This window comes from Delphinapterus leucas, chromosome 7, assembly GCF_059928025.1.
Source record: "Delphinapterus leucas isolate spDelLeu-1000000601 "Yukka" chromosome 7, BTC_Dleu_Yukka2, whole genome shotgun sequence".
Classification (NCBI taxonomy): domain Eukaryota; kingdom Metazoa; phylum Chordata; class Mammalia; order Artiodactyla; family Monodontidae; genus Delphinapterus; species Delphinapterus leucas.
The window spans coordinates 37,020,551-37,041,053 of NC_143135.1; the positions used below are offsets into that span (position 1 = coordinate 37,020,551).

The 20,503-nt window shown below is 44.5% G+C and overlaps 1 protein-coding gene across 1 annotated transcript; it reads left to right on the plus strand.

Annotated features, from left to right (window-relative positions):
* The first annotated feature begins 4,310 nt into the window (after window positions 1–4,310).
* On the plus strand, window positions 4,311–15,143 carry CSRP3 (cysteine and glycine rich protein 3). The gene is made up of 5 exons (XM_022583778.3): window positions 4,311–4,927; window positions 9,173–9,341; window positions 11,069–11,201; window positions 13,339–13,432; window positions 14,999–15,143. The coding sequence occupies exons 1-5, from the start codon at window positions 4,666–4,668 to the stop codon at window positions 15,073–15,075; spliced, it is 735 nt and encodes a 244-aa protein (XP_022439486.2). The 5' UTR covers window positions 4,311–4,665; the 3' UTR covers window positions 15,076–15,143.
* Window positions 15,144–20,503: the final 5,360 nt, after the last annotated feature.

A 20,503-nucleotide genomic window follows, 5' to 3' on the forward strand; every position in this document is an offset into this window, starting at 1 on the left:
CCGCTTACTGGTGGTAGGACCTCAGACAAGTCACTTAAGCCCTCTGATCCTCATTTTTCTCATCTGCAAAACGGGGATCACAAAATTTGCTATGCAGGGCTGTTGTATTTAAGGATAGTATATCTATAGCAACGATACATAGTAAACAATAAATAGAAGCTAATGTTAACATAAGAACACAGCTTTGGAGTCAGAGCGACCTAAATTCCAACCTAGCCATGTGACACATACTAACCATGTGACCTTGGGCAATGTAATTTCCCTGAGATTCCATGTCTCCATCTCTAAAGCGAATGTTGTAAAAGCACCTACCTTGAAGGGTTGTTGTGAAGCTTAAATGAGATTTACCATAGGGCCTGGCCCGAAGGCTGGGCTTCAGACGCTATGGCTTTAATAACAATATTATTATATTAGTAATAATTGTGATTATCACTTAGATTCCAGATATGTGTTTCTATGATCCAAAATCTTTGCCTCAGTCAGTGTAGACAATTTAACTCACTATGTGGAATCAGGCACCTAATAGGACAACCAAATAAACCAACACTGAGATGAAAACAGCATTGTCGCTGGAGGTCTCTGCTCAAAGCCATAGCCTAAGGTTCCCTCCCTGGTTCTTTAATGGACCCCTAACAAAGAAAGAACAGAATCACTGAGCACCCATTTTATCTACACCACCCACTTTTGCCCTAAGGTATCACCTTTCAGCTCCACAGTTGGTAGTTTAAAAAAAGAAAACCAGAGTGTTGGATTAGGAAGAATGCGCCCAAGTTACACAGCACAGTTATAGTTTTAAAAATTCAGACTGATACGTGACAACTTAGAGTTGTGGCAGAACTCATTAGCTCTTACATTTTATAACATCCTGCGGTTTACAAAGTGATTTTACTCACACGAACAGCTACCGTCCTCCCAGCAATAGTGAAACAGATGGGACTATCATGCCTGTTTTATAGAGAGGATATTGAAGTTCAGAGAGCCTGCACGGTTTTCTCAGATCACACAGCTTTGAAGAGGCAAGACAGAACTAGAACTCTGGCCTCCTGCATCCGGTTTACAGCCTTCTCCAGCCCCTACTATAGCACATTCCCAGTATAATCTCTTCCACAGCACTACTCGTTACGAAATCCACCCAGGTAAGTCTCTCACTGGGATCTGGTATCTAAAAGTCTGGAGTCCACCCTCTCCCTAGTTGACATCACAGGGTCCTGCATTCTGCTTCATCCTCCTGAATTCGACTGTCCCCCCTTTCAGTCCTGACACACGACTTTGTGACAACACAGCCATCTCTGGGACTGGCCCAGGGAGTAGTGCCAGGTGATGTGATGGAGACTGTGATCCAGGTGACAAATGGGGCTGAGTGACGGGCAAGCCTATATTTGGTGTCCCACCTTCAATGACCCTTGCCTGTGTCAGGCAACGCTGATAAACAAATGGCCCACCCCTTGGTATCTTGCCTGCGTAAACTCGCATTCCAGGCCTGGCTAGGGGAGTGTTGAGACACAGGAATTCCAAAGCAATGCAGGAGGCTGAGAAGGTTAGATATGTAAGCCAGGACCTACGTGTGCTTTCAAATCATAGTGACTTAATTAGCAGATCGGTGCTATTTGAGTAAACTGAAATAAAGTGAAGAACAATGACTTACCTTTGAACAGCTTCTCAGTGCTGCTTTGAATTCCATCATCTTTCCATGACCTTCACAGTGATCCTGTGAGGAAAGTGCAGGACACAATATTATCGTCATTTTTGACCCACATTAAGGCCGCAAGGTCAAGATTAGAACGTGTGTCTTCCAATTCAGGATGCTTTACAACACACGCTGCCTTTTGGCCTTTGAGCATCTGAAGAAGAAATCAGAGACGTCGTCTGTGTTAGGCCCCCATAGCTACATTTCCATCTTTAGAAGTGGAACTGAGCACCTGTTTAATCGAATGCTTATGGATTTCTATTTTGAGTTTCAAGTCCTGATAAATGTACGTCAGATATTTATGATCACTTGATAACAACCTGTCATGTGTGGACAATTGCTGAAGACACACACACACACACACCCCTAAGAAGCATATCTCTTTCCCATTAACTTGCAGGATATGCCAATGAAATCTCCATTGAAGATGTGAAATGAGAAATTCGACCTGGGGTTGTTTTCATTGAAAAATTTCACATCATTAATTTCACAAGTGTCACTGTCACATTCCTGGATATATACTGCCTTTCTCCTCTATTTTATATTATGGTGAAACTCAGGATCAAAATGAACACGAAGAAAATTATGATTCTACCCTTTTCCAAAAAAACATACCATCTTTAGTCAGAGAAGGGTAGATCTTGGAAAAAGAAGTTGGGTAAAAAATTACCCCCAAATGTCTACTTTTTATGCCTCATCTTGTTTGTACATGAGATGGCAATCTTGAAAACCTATTCTGCCCCTGAAAGTAAAAAATAAACAATTTGGGCTCTTTTAGGGCATATTAAGTTCTCCATGCCTTTCTGTGTGCTCTTTTCTCTGCCTGAAATATCCTTTTCCCTTTTCTCTATCTGGTGAACTCTTATTCACCCTTCAAAACCCCATTTAGATGTGATGTTTTCTGTGATCCTCCAACAACTCACTGCTTTCCTCCCCAATCTAAATGTCGGTAGCCATGCCCTCCTTTGAGTTTGCATAGCACTTCTCATAAGCCTCTTTTCTGGTACAGAGTATTCTGGTTCCTGCCTATCTTTCTCACTAGAATGTAGGCTTCTCAAGGCTAGGGGACAGGACACAAATTACCCATTTTTATAAGCTTTCCTCTCCTTCATTCCTCACCAAGTAATTACTGCAGTGTCTGACACATGATAGGTAGGTAGTAAATGCATGGTGATTAAATGAATAAATGAATGAATGAATGCAGACTTGATCCCAAACTTTTCAATTCAAAATCCATTACTCTCCCCATTAAACTAAGCAATCTGAACTACAGAAATAGTAGCACTAAATGTTTCCTTTTAAAAAACTTATTTTCTAAGATTTTACTGAATAAAAAGAAGAACCTGCTTCTCTGAGAAGGGTAGGATGTTCCTGGCTAACCTAACCTGCTTTTGGAAGCAGGAAAATCTCCTTGCAGGACATTTAGGTGGAGAGTTTCCCTTTGGTCCTAGTATCGGTTTCCATGGTCTGTTTGCTATTTACCTTCTGTTTCTTAGCAAAACCTGTCTTTCTTACGAGGCTGGGCGACACAATCCAGACCAGGTGACCCAGGAGGCTTAGTGTTAATTGCCAACTATTATAAGAAGGTGACTAGCTTCCCAGAAGGGAAAGAGAAGGTCAGAGGCAGCCACTTGGAATTGTCTGATAGTGCTTGGTGTCAATGACAAGATGAACACCAGGCTTCTTAGAAACCGAAGGATCTCAGAGAAAATTCAGCCCCCCTGGGACTGGCAGGATTTCAGATTTCACTGAGTACTGATGACTTATTTTAGTTCCGCTCTGGGGAAACTGAAAACTGGATTCATACTTACAGACAGACACAGAGGAAAGAGAAAAAAGTTTCTTGATGTCCCTCCTTGCCTAGTATCGCTCACACAGAATTCTCTAGTGGGGAGACAAGGATGGCCTGGGGCTGGCTATCAGCAGCTTCTGGTAGCAGAGGGTGCTTGAAGGGTGTGCAAGGACCTGCAGGAGCATCACCTGTCCCTGTGAGCTCTGACGAGTACCTTCCTGCACATCCTCTGAACTCCACTGTGAAGCAACAAGGAAAAGAATGACCCTCTTCATATCATAGGTGGGAAAACAGAGGTAAATAGAAGCTATGAAGTTCATCTCGATGCACATGGCAAGTTGCTGGTAGCCCCGAAAGCAGGAGGAGGTTTCCAAACCACTGATCTAGTGCAGTGCCAACATAGCTCATTGCCTGGGCAATGATATTTCTTAAAAAGGAATGAATGGATAGATGAAATAAATCTGAATAGAGTTTTTATATATTATGTATTTTTATCAGCAAGATGAGCCAAGGCTTTGCTAACCGAAGGGTGGTGCCCTCCTAGCAGCAACAGCCCTGCCTGGAGTCTTAGAAGTGCAGAATTTCCTGCCTCTCCCCAGATCTACCAAACCAGAATCTGCATCTTAACAAGACCCAAGGTGACCCAAGAAGCACTGAGCTAGATAAGAATACCATTTTCACAGGTTATTCGCACTTCTGATGGAATAATTTTTAAAACCCTAGGTGGAAGAAAATAACAATACTGAATATTTGCATACAATTTCAGATACACAAAACTAGCTTATCCATTCCTTCTAAGGACCCTGTGAGGTACACAGGAGCTGGGGCTATTGAAATTTAACAGAAGAGGAAACTGAGTCCCCAAGTGGTAAAGTGACTTGCTCAGAGCTTGCTCTGAGTGTCTGAGCTTATCCAATGACTTACACACAATAACCATTTGCTGAAGGAATGAATGAACCACCAACAAACTGGGGCTGGATCCTGGTCTTCAGACCACAGCACTACTAGGGATTGGTTCACTCTTTTTTTTTTTTTTTTTAATTTTTATTGGAGTATAGTTGATTTACAATTTTGTGTTACTTTCTGCTGTACAGCAAAGTGAATCAGTTATACATATACATATATCCACTCTTGTTTAGATTCTTTTCCCATATAGGCCATTACAGAGTATTGAGTAGAGTTTCCTATGCTATACAGTAGGTCCTTATTAGTTACCTATTTTATATATATTATTGTGTATATGTCGATTGGGATTGGCTCACTCTGGAGGTTACCTAAATTTAGGGTATTTGCTTTATGTCCTGTTAGACTTGACCTTGACCAGAGAGTCTTCAAGATGCCAAATTGGGGCGGAGGAGCAAAATGCGGAGCCTGCGGAAAGACCGTCTACCATGCGGAAGAAATCCAGTGCAACGGAAGGAGTTTCCACAAGACCTGTTTCCACTGCAGTGAGTTGGGTGAATGCCATGACGGCCCCTCAGCACTTCGAAGTTCACACTTAGTCACAGATACTGTGTATCAGTAGTTCTCAAAGTATGGTCTGGGGACCAGCAACATCAGCATCCCCTGGGAACTTGTTAGGAATATCACTTTGGGGCCCCACCTACAGAAAGGATGGCGCTCTCCTGAGCACCCCCTCTCCAACCACTTGTCCAGCTCAGAGGCCATTTCCCTGAAGCTCAAAGTCAGAACAAGCTCCCAGTGGTGAAAACTTGACCCAGTGGCGACATTTACAAAGTGTGACTTGACAGAGTAAGAAAGCCATCACTTATCTGCAGCCAGGATGGACTTGGCTTGATGTGCTGTCCCCACAGGCCAGCAGTCACCGAAGCCAGCTGCAACTGGTCTTTCCTAAGAAAAAACCTGTGTCAGGCTGGGGGGCAACAGATGACAATTCTGGAAGCGTCGGAAAGGGAAGCGTTTGGGGCACCATCAACTTGACAAGGGGAATCTTTACCGTCCCCTGCTGGACACAGTTTCACAAATGTCAAAACCAGGGGGGCATTTAAAACCCCGTGGTCCACCTGGGAGTCAGGCTCTACCCAACTCATGTGACTTTGGACAAGTCATTTCTCATCTCTAAGCTGGGTCATTGGCATCTACAGCAGAGCCAGGAGCAGAGTCTGTGCCTTCAGATTCCCAGTCCAGTCTCTTCAACACGACTGCCTTCTAGAGTTTCCTAGCAGCTTGGTCCTATTTTAGGAGAGCAGTTCTGTCTTGGCCACTTGCCTTCTTTGCTCCCCTCCAGCAGGTCTGGCTTAAGGGTTAGCTTTACTGGACATTTCGCAGACGCGCGCTCCCCAACCCTTCGTGACCCATCCGCCCCCATGTCTCAGCCCAGCAGCCGCAAGGCATCACGTTGCCTCAAGCTGCTTCAAACAGAACTTCAAGGGTTGGGCTCCATCTGTTAGGGCATGGAGACACTTCATCCTCCAGAAATAGTAGCGCTTTCTCTGCTGCAGGAGTTTCCATTATCCCTTACCTCCCACAACAAACATAACTGTCACCAAGCAATAGGGGGAACCTGCCGTGAGTGATTGGGTGTGTGGATTTACTAATGTTTTAGGTTTTAATGATGCGTACGTAATTCTTTTTAAGCCATCATACACATTCATCAGGTTCACCACTATCATCACAGTGATCCAGAGTCACTGCTCAAGAGAGTTCATTCCATAACCCTCTGGCTTTTGTCCAAATATAGCTAGTGTTCTTTAAAAAGAGTGGGGGAAAGGAATATTGGTAAGAACACTGGAGTTGGAGTGAAAATGACTAGGGTTTGAGTATGGGCTCTACCATGCACTTTAACTGGGTGACCTTGGGTAAGTCACCATTGTGAGCCTCAATTTCCCCATTTATAAAATAGAGATGGTTATACCTGCCACACAAGTTGTTGTAAGAAGAAAGCTGGGTTTCTTCATCTGAGATCCAATTTTCTAGGCCTTTATTCTCCTTTCATCAGCTTGGATGTCTGAGTGGGTACAGGCAACGGTGGGGATGCTTTCCATGGCGAGGGGTGTCTTGTTTTCCCAGGCAGCAGGAGGATGCCCTGTTTAACGGAGCCATGGAAGAACGATGTGAGCATTTGCTGGTGCATCCCTTTCAACCCCTGGATATTCTCCTTAAAACCTGTGGGTGGGATGGGGGTCTGAGCAGTACAGGTTTCTGCAGTGGTGGACAGAAGGATCCTGGAGAGGAGCGTGATTTTCTGTAGTATCGTCACAACAGTGGTCTGTCCACAGGTCAACCTGTAGTTGCTGGAAATAGAGTTCAGAGAGGCAGAGTCTACCTTAGTTTGTCTCCTGGCCAGTGTTCTCCAAACTTCTATACAAATCTTAACCCCCCTACCAGTGCCGTCCAAAAGATATATAATGCAAACCACATATGGAAACTTAAATTTTCTAGTAAACTTATTTTTTTAAATGTGAAAAGGAACAGGTGAAATTAATTTTAAAACATTTAACCCAATATATCAAAAAATTGTAATTTCAACATGTCACCAATATACACATTATAACATCATGTGGCGGGTGAGTGGCTACGGTATTACACAGCACAGCTCTGCTGTGCCTGTGTGTGTGAAAGCTAGTCAGAAGCCAGGGAGTGGCTATAGAATTGGCCAGGACAAGACAAGGTATAGGCAGTCCTGGAATGATGGGAATGAGCACTGGAGTAGAAGTCAAAGGATCTGAGGCCAGTCATGGCTCTGCAATTTACCACTGTATAATCGTGGACAAGTCACTGATCTTCATTCACACATGCATGCATGCATTCATTCATTCATTCATTCACTCAACAAATGTTTACGGAGGACTAACTCTGGGCTAGGCTCTGTGCTACATTCTGGGGATATTAAAACTGTTTTGCCCTCAAAGAACTCAGAGTATAGAACATAAATGAATAGTCAACAAGTTGTTCTGAAAAAAAAAACCCAAAGAAAACCAAGTTGTTCTGGAGATTAGTAACTGACAGCTACAGGAAGGGCAGAGACAGGTATACCTTACATGCTCAAATATAAGGCAAATTCCCCCCAAAATTATTCCTCATAAAAAGGGTTTGCCTTGGCTTCAGAGTCTTATAAAGTCTCTCATGCTACAGGACAGTCTCTCAATTACTCCATTTATTTAATCTGTTTTTTAATAGAAATTCTTACAAACAATATTGACATAATTATTTAATGAACTCCCATACGCCTGTTTCCCCAGCCACATAACCATCAACCTCTGGCCAATCCTACCTCATCTACAACCTTATCTTCTTCTCCCACTCTTGTATTCAATAACACTTTTTAAAAAAAAAAAAAAAAAATAACCACTTGAGAAAGGCATATTAGCCTGAAACAACCTCATTCAAAGCTGGATTGCTTATAGAGGTCACTTGATGGAACTGTTTTTTTAAAAAGGAGGCAAATAAATTGAATGCCCATATATTATTATTCCTGTGGATATATGACCTCACTATTACAAGCACTAAGTAGCACCCTAAACAACCTTTAAGGATCATCATTACAAAGCGATATAACAAGGTATTAGGCTGTGGAGATCCTACATACTTTTTAATGCTGCCCTAATATTATTGCTAATAGGTACTTCTTGCTGAGATACAATTTCCAGGTGACAGCCCCCTTCTCAGGTAAACAGGTCTGCCTCTAAAAGACACAGACAGAAGTAGGGATGAGCTGCTCTGGAGAGCTGAGTCAGCTGCCTCAGAAAGACACTGTTGAGAAGGGAGATGCTGATGTTGAAGATGCAGAGGAATAATTTGGATACAATTGTTTCCTGAATTTGTGTCAGATTAGAAAAAAGTAACATCTCCAAATCCATATATTGTTGATCTATATTATTAAATTAAATGTTACAAGCAGGTATTTGACACTTTCATTTATATCCTTAAACGTTTATTTAATTCAAGTTGGCAAAAATTTTTCTATTAATAGAAAAATCTAATTAATAGAAGATTTTCTATTAATCTTCTCTTTGGAAAAATAGGGGATTGTCTTACATACTATGTATAATGTATATACACAACATGTGTATAACAACTATACTAGGGTAAAGTATGGGGGATACTTTACATTAGGTGATATACAGTAACCAAGGGGCTTGAGCCAATATAAGCCTAACAGCAGGTCTTCATTGCCTCCCCTGCTTCCAGAAGTGGATCAAAAGAAGTCTCAGCCGTAATTACCTCCTTGAATATCAAAGTGCTTTTCAAAATCCATTTTAAGTAGAGAAACTGCGCAATGCTGATTCTGATATGATTAAGAAAAAAATAAGTTCCTCCCCTGCCTCAGCCCCTCACCCCCTACTCACCCACACACAAATACACTCACACTTCCCGATGTCATTTGTGGTGAGACACTCAGGAGTGCATGTTGTCCCCATTCAGGGACAATATTCTTAGCTGGTCCAAGACCACACACCAGGTTCCAGTCCTGGCCTCCACCTCTTTCTAGCTGGGTACCACTGAAAACATTACTTCCCTTCTCTGTGCTCCAATTTCCTCATCTGTGAAACAGGACTGCCTTGGAATCTACGACTCAGGACAGATGCTCTGGTCAGGAATCAAAGTTGTGTTCTTGGCTGGTGGGGGGGGCCCTTGTGCTGAGTCCCTTGGCCCCAGTCAGGGTACTGGGGGTGCAGGGAAGGCGGGGAGGAATCTCAACGCTAACCCCCTGACCATCCTTTCCTCAACAGTGGCCTGCAGGAAGGCTCTGGACAGCACCACAGTGGCAGCTCACGAGTCAGAGATCTACTGTAAGGTCTGCTACGGGCGCAAGTACGGCCCCAAGGGGATCGGGTATGGACAAGGTGCCGGCTGCCTCAGCACGGACACGGGTGAACACCTGGGCCTCCAGTTCCAACAGTGAGTTACTGCCCCGCTTCTCCCAGCCCGTAGAGCCCCAGCTTTCAGGACAGTTCATTCTGTTCCCATGGCAACGTTTTCTGGAAGTGGGAGAATGGACTCTATTGCTGACTTGCCGACAATAGGAATACTCAGTCTGACCAAGTTCTAACAATGTGTCATCTCTCCGAAGACTCTCTTTAAATTATCTGCCTTTCAAAAGGGCAATTACTTTTACACCATGGCTCTTGGTTTGCATGTCAAGAGAAAACCCAGAATGTACAGATGTTCTATTGTTTGACCTTCGCAAAACTGCATGGAGTCTCTTTTCTTCCTCGTTGAGCATTTTTTGTGTAAATCACATAAATATGGCAGGGACGCAATGGCCATCCTCTGTGTGCCTGTCACTGAAAGATTTCTTCCCTTGGGTTGTAAGATAACTAACGTCTGCATCGCAGTGGGGAGTGGCTCTGTGGGGATGGGCTGTGCCTCAGAAGTAGACAATTACAACTTTCTGTAGGTCTCCCGTGCTGCCTGTTGCCAGTACAACGTTGAGGTTTCCCCAACATTATCCTAGGGAAGCCAGGATTTCACACTGTGCCACCTCCATCTATCAGTCTGCTCTACATGATGATCATGCTGACCTCCAGCCCAAAACTGAATATATACACTGACAGTCACTGGCCTGCAGCTGCTGTCTGGCCAGCTGGTACCCGGGCTCAGCTCTGTGGCGGGACTGGCAGAAAGGCCCAGCCCAACTGAGGCAGTGTCCCCCAGAGAATAGCGAGAGCATCTGAAGAGTCAAGAGTCATCTGGTCCCTTCCAAAGAGAGTAGCCCATGGTAGAGCCTGGAAAACTGCAGGGATGTGTGACTAGTCATATAAATTTTTCTCACTACTCAAGCCCAACCGGAGATGCTATTTTAAAAAGAAAGATGATACCAGCTGCATTCTCTGTCTCACATTACTCAAAGCTCACTCTTCTACGTTAGGGCTTTCCTGTGGTGCTGCACAGCCAGGAAGAGTCTGGAGTCCTGGGTTTCATCCCAGCTCCACCAGTTATGAGCTGCTAACCTTGGGCACTTACCCCTCTGGCCCATGCTCTCCTCCAGCTAGCCCTGCCTCCTTTAGAGGGTTATGGTGAGGCTCAAACGATAAACGTACAAGGAAACGCCAAAAGATATGGAATCACAGGGTTATTACTGTGCCTCTCTCTTAGACTTTGCTCTCAAGAGGACAGGGGACCTTTGGATGCAGGGTGACAATTTGAACTGTGATAAGCATCAGCTCATTGGACTATGGTTTGTTTAGTATCAACTGTCAAGATCCCATCTTGCCCTGTAATATTTTTACTCATTTTGGAAAGCAGACCCGTGGGTTTCAAGGTGGTATAGAAAACCCTAAACGAACAATCACAGCAGTATAACAAGACAAGGGTAATTATACAAGCTAACATACGTGGAACACTTGTGAAGTGCTTTACAACAGAAAGGAAAGAGGTAAGTGAATTCTGGCTAACATTCCTCAGCCCTTACAACAGGCCAGGGAGGCACTGTTCTAAGTGCTTTACTCATGTGGCCTCATTTAACCTTCTCAACAACCCTGTGAGGAAGGTACTATGACTATCCCCACTTTCCAGATGAGGCATCTAAGGCACAGAGAAGTTAAGTAACTTGCTCAAAGTCACACAGCTAGTACTGTTTGCCAAGGGAAGTCTATAGGTTTCATTCATTTGTCAATTTCCACCAGGTCCCCAAAGCCGGCACGCTCTGCCACCACCAGCAACCCTTCCAAGTTCACTTCGAAGTTCGGAGAGTCGGAGAAGTGCCCTCGATGCAGAAAGTCAGTCTATGCTGCTGAGAAGGTGATGGGAGGTGGCAAGGTAAGGACTTCTATGTGAGTCAGATGGGATGCCGGGAGGAATGAGAGAAGAAAGTAGGAACTGAGGGTGGGTGGAGGCCAGACCCTCCTTAGCTCCCAGGAACCACTTAGGAGCCACCCATCCTTACCCACTTTCCTGGGCTGTGACTGTCACCCTGCAGTGCCCTAGGAAACTGGAACTGGTGGATGGAATTCGATGCAATAAGTGTTAACCCACTAGGGGGAGGCACCCAGCTAGGAGCTCTGGAGAAACAAAGGCACACAGGCTCCCCTATCCTGTGTCCACAATCCTTCCAGAAAAGTGTCAGCCCTGGGAGCTGTCACCACTGCATAACTCAGCCTGATATTGGCATCACACTGATGCACACAGCAAACACCCCACAGCAGTGAGAAGCATCCTCGTTCACAAATGTCCTGGCAATAGGGAAAGTCATCTGATGTCTGAGACAGTAACACGCACTTGTCTACAAGCTCCAGTTTCAGGCCTGAAGCCAGGGTGTTCACCAAAGGATCTGAGCCTGAAGAAAGACAAAAATCCTGTTTATACTAAGTAGGGGGAGGAAGCCCACGGAGAGTGTCTGACTCCAAATATAGGCGCAGTCTCCACCCCAGGACAGGCCATTTAAATACAGGTTAGGACCGTGGGCTGTGCCTAGAAGACACGCAGATATGAAGAAAGCAGACAGTCTTCTGGATGATCCAAGTCACGCAACTCTCTTCCATCAGAAATACAGGGAGAGTATCAAAAAGGCTACAAATAATAAACGCTGGAGAGGGTGTGGAGAAAATGGATCCCTCCTACACTGCTGGTAGGAATGTAAACTGGTGCAGCCACTATGGAGAACAGTCTGGAGGTTCCTTAAAAAACTAAAAATAGAACTACCATATGATCCAGCAATCCCACTACTGGGCATATATCCTGAGAAAACCATAATTCAAAAAGAGTCATGTACCACAATGCTCACTGCAGCTCTATTTACAATAGCCAAGACATGGAAGCAACCTAAATGCCCATCAACAGAGGAATGGATAAAGAATGTGGTGTATAGGGACTTCCCTGGTAGTCCGGTGGTTAAGACTCCATGCTTTCACTGCAGGGGGTGCAGGTTTAAGCCCTGGTCAGGGAACTAAGATCCCACATGTCACACAGTGTGGCCAAAAAAAATTTAAAAAAAGAATGTGGTGTATATAAATGTGTGTGTGCTATATATGTGTGTGTGATATATATACCACACACACACACACACACACACACACATACACACACAATGGAATATTACTCAGCCATAAAAAAGAATGAAATAATGCCATTTACAGCAACATGGACGGACCTAGAGATGATTGTACTAAGTGAAGTAAGTCAGACAAAGACAAATATCATATGATATCACTTATAGTGGAATCTAAAAAAATGATACAAATGAAATTATTTACAAAACAGAAATAGAGTAACAGATATAGAAAACAAACTTATGGTTACCAAAAGGGAAGCGGGGGGGGGCGGTGGATAACTTAGGAGTTGGGGGTTAACGTATACACACGTTAAACATCAAGGACCTACCTACTGTATATCACAGGGAACTATATTCAGTATCTTGTAATAACCTATAATGAAAAAGAATCTGAAAAAGTATATATATATATATATATATATATATATATATATATATATCACTTTGCTGTACACCCAAAACTACTACAACATTGTAAATCAACTATACTTCAATTAAAAACAAATACACAAAGAGTTAAAATGAAGTTGAATTCCCTGGATGATTGCCCATTTCTTCACCTTTTTTCTTTTTTCATTTTATATTCAATATGTTACCCACTGCCTCAAGTCCAAGTTCCCCTCTCTTCAGTATTTTGGATCTTCTAGAAATGGGAAGCCCTATTCTATTTAGTCTGTTCTGAAGGAATACATATGGAAATCACCTTGATCTATTCATTTTTAGGGGTCCTAAGAATCGCTGGCCAAGCCCATAGCCAGAATAATTATTCCGGGGGCCAATTAGGTGGGTGAACTGTTAAGACAAGGGCATGCCTTTACATGCTGCCGGTCAGGGGACTTAACATGGAAATAAATGCCCTGCCTGCCCTATTAAATATCCACCTGCCTGTTCTCCTGTGCCCTGCAGCCTTGGCACAAGACCTGTTTTCGCTGTGCTATCTGTGGGAAGAGTCTAGAGTCCACGAACGTTACTGACAAAGATGGGGAACTTTATTGCAAAGGTGAGTGGTTCCAGAGACTCTCTAGAGATGTTTTCCCAGGGAGGGTTCTTGGCAGGGGAAGTTGTGTTCCTGCTGAGAGGCTTGTGTCTGCCCGGAGGCATGGATTCTCAGCCTGAGCCAGGTTTGAGCTCGCAGGATGGGGAGCAAAGCCACCTAAGGGAAAGTAACCTCCTGCCTGACCCAGCTGTGGTCCCCTCCATAGGGACATCTGGGGGGACCTGATACTTATAGATACCCAGTGGTTCCTGAGCACCTGGGGGGAGAGAGGACAAGGAGGAAGCAGTGTCCTGACTGGCCTTGGAAGAGGCCTTAGGTCTGGACAAAAACATCACATTTCCTTTCAAAAACCTGAACACTCTGTCCATTTGACTGGCAGATAAGGGTGACAGCGTTGCGGGGTGCGCGGATGAACTGTGTTCTGCCTCTCCTGAATTTATCAAGACACATCTATCTCCTTCCTCCCTCCCTCCCTTCCTTCTTTCCCAGCCCCCTTCCTTCCCTCCCTTGCTCTCTCCCTCCTTCCTTTCTGACATTTCTGTTCCTGACGTTGCACATCACTTCGTGATCACAAAAAGCGAACTGACAAGCTGGTTTCCCTTCTGGTCCTCACAGCTCTGCCCCTAACTGCCTCCATCATCCCTTTGTCTTGCAGAGAGGCAATAGAGGCTTAGCTCCTTCCTGATGCTACAAAGAAGAAGGGACTCTTTAGGGCCAGGGCAATGTGTCCTCACCCTCAGAGCCTCTCCTAGGCCTTTTCTGTTTCTCAGCGGGGTCCTCCCACCCTTTCACTCAATGATGGTGCCTCAGCATCCCCAAATGTGTGTGTTAAGAGTTGGGGAGAGGCAAGGGGGAGGACGCTACTAATCAAGACTGTAGGTGGCCCAGCTCCCAGGATGAGACAGGATGGAAACTGATGCACTATCTGACAGGGGCTGCCTTCTTCTGGCAGTAGAGGGTACAGAGGGTGCTCAGCATTCACAGGCTATAAAATTCTAAAATGTTGCCACAGCCAGTAGGGAGATCAACCTGTAGAGAAGTAACTGCATTCTCAAGTGGTACAAGCTCTAGTAGAGGATGCTACACAATGCAGGGTGCAAAAAGGGAAGCTTCTTAGAAGAGAAGCTTCCTCTGGGCCTTGAAGGGTGAATGTGGGTTTGGGAGGGGGCGTTCCAGGAACAAGGAGCAGTGAGTGCAAAGGCACCAAGGCCAGGCCATCATGGCTCGTTCCAGGAACTGCAAGCAGTTGTGTGTATCTGAAGGGCAGGCAGGGAGGCGGAGGCGGAAGCAGGAGGGGATGAGGCTGGGCAGGCAGCTGGCAGCCAGATTATGTCGACTCAAATGAGAAAATGTCTCTGAACACACCTAGGGAAGTGCAAAGAAGTATAAACAGTTTTATTAGCAGATCTAAAATAAATACAGTTCAATGTGTTTGAAAGTTAACTTACAAACACATTTGTCAAAAGGATGCCTCTCCCAGGTAAAAGGACTGTGCTCAGGCAGAGGGAACTGAAATGATGGTGCTGACCAGCCCCTTCTCTCCCCTGTCCTCTTCTCTCTCGTTCACAGTTTGCTATGCCAAAAATTTTGGCCCTACAGGTATTGGGTTTGGGGGCCTTACACATCAAGTGGAAAAGAAAGAGTGAAAAGTGCACCGTTTCTCAGGTCTCTCATCGGCCTAAAGCACTTGCCAAGTATCCTACCCAGATGGAAACCCCTCCCCAAACATCCTTTTGTTGGTAGTTGGACAGTGTTTCTCTTCAGAAGTGATCACAGTCTTTACCTGAAGTTAGAAGAGATCTTTGGAAGAAAATTATTAAAAGTCTAATCCGTAACAAATGCTTTATTATTTACGATACTTAGGGTGGGAGAGGCCATAAATAAAAGTTTAAGTGGTAACTTCTACGTCTCTGGATCTTTTCTTTCAAATAGGGGGAAATTTTCAAAAAAACAGAGAGATAGTTTAAAAAAAATTGTGCAGAGGATGTAATGAATGTTGGTGTCAGCTGTGGAAAGAGTGAGGAGGAGGAGGAAGCCACGGGCAAAGGGAAGGCGTCTTCTAGAATCTGTTGGCTAAGCTTCTTTCTAGTTAGCGCTAATGGAGAAGAAAACAGGGGGTCCCGGAGGAAACAGACAACATGGTAGCAAATTCTAAAAGGAAAATCAAACTAATAAAACTGTTGACGAGCTGATCCTTCTGTCCGTATCATGGGCTTTGCAATATTACACATTTCGTGAAAACTCAGAAATGGCAACAAAATGTGGAGTTTGCTTCTGTGTTATAAACAACATGAGGATGATCTTCTTTTATTCTGGGACAATTCCCTAAGGTTTAGCAATTGTCTTAAAACTTCTCCTCCATCAGATTGCCAGACTCACGAATGAAACGCAGCCAATTAAAAATGTCTTCCTCTGCCTCCTCGGCAAGATCTCAACGGCTCAAGCGTGTGTATTTTCTCGCCTCTGCTTTTAACAACCACGGCATTTCTCCCACCACCATGCACTTCTCCATTATTTGCAGAAAATGAGAGCAAATGAAAATCTATTGACAAAAATTATGAAACACTTGACTAAACCGTGGGTCTTTCTATGCTCCAAGTCCCAAAAAGGTGTTCTTTAAAATGAGTGTTTATTCAGGGTTGCTTACTTGCTGTCATGGACAAGGCCTCGCACTGACTTCATTATTTATCTATCTATCTATTTTTTGATGCTCAAAATGCAATTACATTTAATCATTTTCTCTCTCTGATTGGCATTAATAGAACGGTTCAGAGAAACAACAACAACAACAAAGCAGCTGGCAGAGGTTGTGTCCCATCCCACTTTCAAAGAGATAATATACAAATATGCTTTACTTGCCTAGAGACTCTCGCTGGGGTAATTCAGCCACTGAGTTCCACTCAAACGGCCTGAGGATGGAAATATTGTACATTCCACATTCTCTGGGGAAGGAAGCCTAGGACAACGTATTTTTAATTTGTAAACCTTTTCCCAGAGCTATGTAAGAGATGCCATCATTGTCGATCGAACAATTAATAACACCAGGGATGAAATGAATTAACTAGACCAAATCCCCTTTAACCTGCACTGACTTTAAAAGCAATATGCTACCTTGGCCCTTCACTAGGAAGTCCCCCACGCTAGGGACTTCCAGGCTTGCTGAGGGGTAAGATACATGTGAAATGACTACCAGACAGTGCAACCTACTCCTCCACTGCAGTTCAGTTACCAGCCCCACTTACCACACACCCAGGAGACAAGCAAAAAACTTCAGTCATCCTTAGCTCTGCCCTCTCCCACATCCCCCCTTGCCTCATTCCCCAAGCCTCCCTGATTCTGACTCCTCCACGCCCACTCTTTGGTATGTGTATCAGTCGGCTACGGCTGCCATAACAGAGTACCATGGAATAGGTGGCTTAAACAACACAAATTGTTTTTTCACAGTTCCGGAGCCTAGAAATCTGAGATTAAGGTGTCAGCAGGGTTGCTGTCTTCTGAATTCTCTCCTTGGCTGGTAGATGGCTGCCTTCTCCCTGTGTCTTCACATGGTCTTCCCTTTCTGTATGTGTGTGTGTTGTAATTACCTCTTCTTATAAGGACACAAGTCATCCTGGATTAGGGACCACCTGAATCACCTCGTTTTAACTTAATTATCTCTGTAATACCCTATCTCCAATTATAGTCACATTCTGAGATACCAGGGGTTAGGACTTGGACATAGGAGTTTGGGGGTGTAGGGGGGCACAGTTCTGCCCATAACAATATGTCATATAAGGACTTTCACGAATTGGTCTTGGACTTAACCCATTCAACTTAGCTTTAGACAGTCTCTTCCATACAAGCCCCAGCTACATTCAAAGACCTGAAGCTTTCCAAATACTACAAGTACCCTCACCCCATCATGCTTTTGTGAATGCTATTTTTTTGCCTGGAATGTCAGGAAGACGGAACCTCCTCCCAACTCCTTAGACTGGTGAACCCCTAGTAATCAAGTCACAGGTCAAATGCCATCTCCTCTGTAAAATCTATTCCTGAACTACCTGAGCAGAATTAATCCACCTCTGTATTCTCATAGCCAGTACATAATTAACACAGCACTTATCTCATTGCATTAAATTTTTAAACTCCCATCTGCCTCCTTGTTAGAATGTGACACACTTGTATTCACAGTGCTCGAAAAATAGTAGGCACTTAATAAACATTTGTGGAGTGAGTGAAGAAGAGATTATTATATACTGGAGTGGAGGGGCTTGGAAATGAAAAAACAAAACAAAGAACCTTATTGTGGTTCAGCAGTGTCTGTGTTTCTCCTCTGCTTCCTGGGCACACTCTTCTACTGCATTTCCCAGGCTCCCTACCAGTGACCAGGACACATGCTGAGTTGGCCAATGGAGGCCCGGCCCCCAAGACCCCCAGAAAAGTCTACACTCTCTCTTTGCACATCTGTGGATACAGAAGGCCCAGTGGACACTGAGGCCCTAGGAAATGGTGGAGCCATTAATTGGGAAGGAGCGTGGGTCCCTGCATGGAAGAACACCTGCTAATTCTAAATGGACTGTGACAAGAAGGAGAAATAAGTCTGATGTTGTGTTAGGTCACCGAGATTTGGGGGATGTTTACTATCGTATTAACTTCCTTGAATAACATGCACCTGAAATAGTGGATGTGCTGCATCCAAGAGAGCTGCTATCAGTGTCCATCCCGTTCATTTAAGTCGCAGGGAGCATCACCAGGATTTTGCCTACTATTTGTGAAATCAGTTCAAATGTGTCCTCTCCAACGTTGACGATACAGGCATTTGGGAAAAGGAATGAAGTTACGGCATGGTGATACGAGTCACACGATTGGGCTTGCTTTGACTTTAAAACAAAACAGAAACAAAGCCCTGCTATTACCTCCAAGCTACTGCCTTCTCCCCTCTCCTTTCAGAGCCAAACTGTAAGACTAGGTCCCATTTATTCCTTAGCATCTCGGCATCTGGCTTCCAATCCCCCCATGCCGCCACACCGCCGCACCGCCTGAGCACAAACTCTCCGGTCTCTCCTCAGTTGCTCTTCTCAGCCCTGCCTTCACTCCTGACCACTGCTTTCTCTCTGAAATTAGTTCCTCTCCTTGAATTCTATGACTCCGTCTCCCGACTGCCCTCATACCCAACCTCCTCCCAGCCCCCTCCCCTTCCTCTCCAGCTCCCTAGATCCATGTTCCATAAGGTCACATTCCTGCCCTTCTCCTCTCTCACTTTTTTTTTTGTTTGCATTGGTTTTCATCTTTGGTCTATTTTTAGAATTGATCTTCCCATTTGGGGAGGGCAACTCCCTTTTCATTTTCATCTCATTTTTCTAGGTGTCTCCTGTGACAATCTCATCCATCTGTGCAGGTGACTCCCATCCATGCCCTGGCCTCCTTCCAGCTGTCTTAACTGTTCCACTGGATAGCTTTAAGTATCTCAAACAGGCCCCAACTACCAAACTCACCACCCAGTCTCTCCACACTGTTTCCTTTACTTCTCAAAACAGCAGCACCGCCCCCTCATTCACTGGGTTCAACACTGCAAAGCCATCTTTGACTCCTCCTCTGCCTCAGTCAGCAACGGGGCCTGCCCTTCCCTCCTGTGCCTTCACTACTGGTTGCCTAGACCACAACTAAAAGTTTACCTCTAACATTTTTTATCTGTCAGGGTCCAGTCAGAAAAACAGAAATCACACTAGTTTTGTTTTTTAAGAGAGAAAATAATAGAGGAAATTGGCTAAACAGGTGCTAAAATGTTTGAAAAAGTAACAAGGGACACACTGACTTAACACAGAGATACAAACTGCAGCAAGCAGCTACACCACCCCTGGGGCTGCGGAAACAAAGAGAAGAGATGCGGGTCTCCTCATTTACATGCCTCAAGGAGAGCTCTCCGGGGGACTAGGAGTCAGACCTCTGAGGAGAGCGCCCTGCCTAACTGCTGGTGCTTCTAAGGGGCACCATGGAGCTGATCCAGGGAAATAGCTGGACACTGATTCCAACTGTCATTGTCGGGGTGAAGGGCCATTGTTTGAAGAGCACTGAGGGGAACAGCTGGCAAGTAGGATGGAGTAAGTCCCTTCTCCCCTCCTGCTTCCAGTCTACTGGCAGAACTTAACGGAAAGTCGGCTGACAAGGAGACTGTAATTTTCGGAGTCCTAGCCCAGACACACACGCAGAGTAGAAGGGGAAGATGTGGCACATCTCCCTACCACTAGCTTCTCTCGCTCTAGTCAATTTTCCAAAGATTTCTGAATAGCCAGCATTTATTGAGCCCTTGCTATGTGCCAGTTACAATTCTAAGCACTTTCAATGTATGAACTCATCTAATCCTCTTAACAGCACCTGGAGGTGTATACACCCCACAATATTACCCACAATACAAATAAGGAAACTGAGGCACTAGAAAGCTAACTCATGCGCCCAAAGAGATGAAAGTAGCTTATAATTGACATATCCAGGATGCATACCCAGGGTGCCTAGTATAAAACAGATTCCCAAACTTTTTTGTAACTTTCACACCTACATATACCCGAGGGAAAAGCCAAAATAGAATAATGGGAATGCAATTCCCAAAGTAAACGATTCTCAAACTGTAGCACATACATGTAAGAGCCATCTGGGGAACCTGACAAAAATTCAGACTCCAGGACTCTCTTCTCAGAGACTGATTTAAAAGGTCTGAGATGAGAAATTTGAATTTCAAACACATTATCCCTGGACACCACCCTCCGCACCCACCCCCCAGCCCCTGATTCTGATGTGAACGGTCTGTGGACCACCATTTGGGAACACGAACTTGGCAGGGGTTGGTGAGAAAATAAGAGAGGATATAACTTGAAAAAGTCCACTTGCCCCCAGATTGAGAATCAGCCTTCAACATAACTCTGATCACATCGTGTTCTGCTTAAAATCCCTCAATTCCACTCAACAGACTTATTCAGCAGATTCATGCAAATATTTATTGAACACATACTACGCGTTAGACAGTATTTTAGGTGCTTGGGATACATCAGTGAACAGAACAAAGATCCCTCATGGACCTTATAATCTGACAGGATGGAG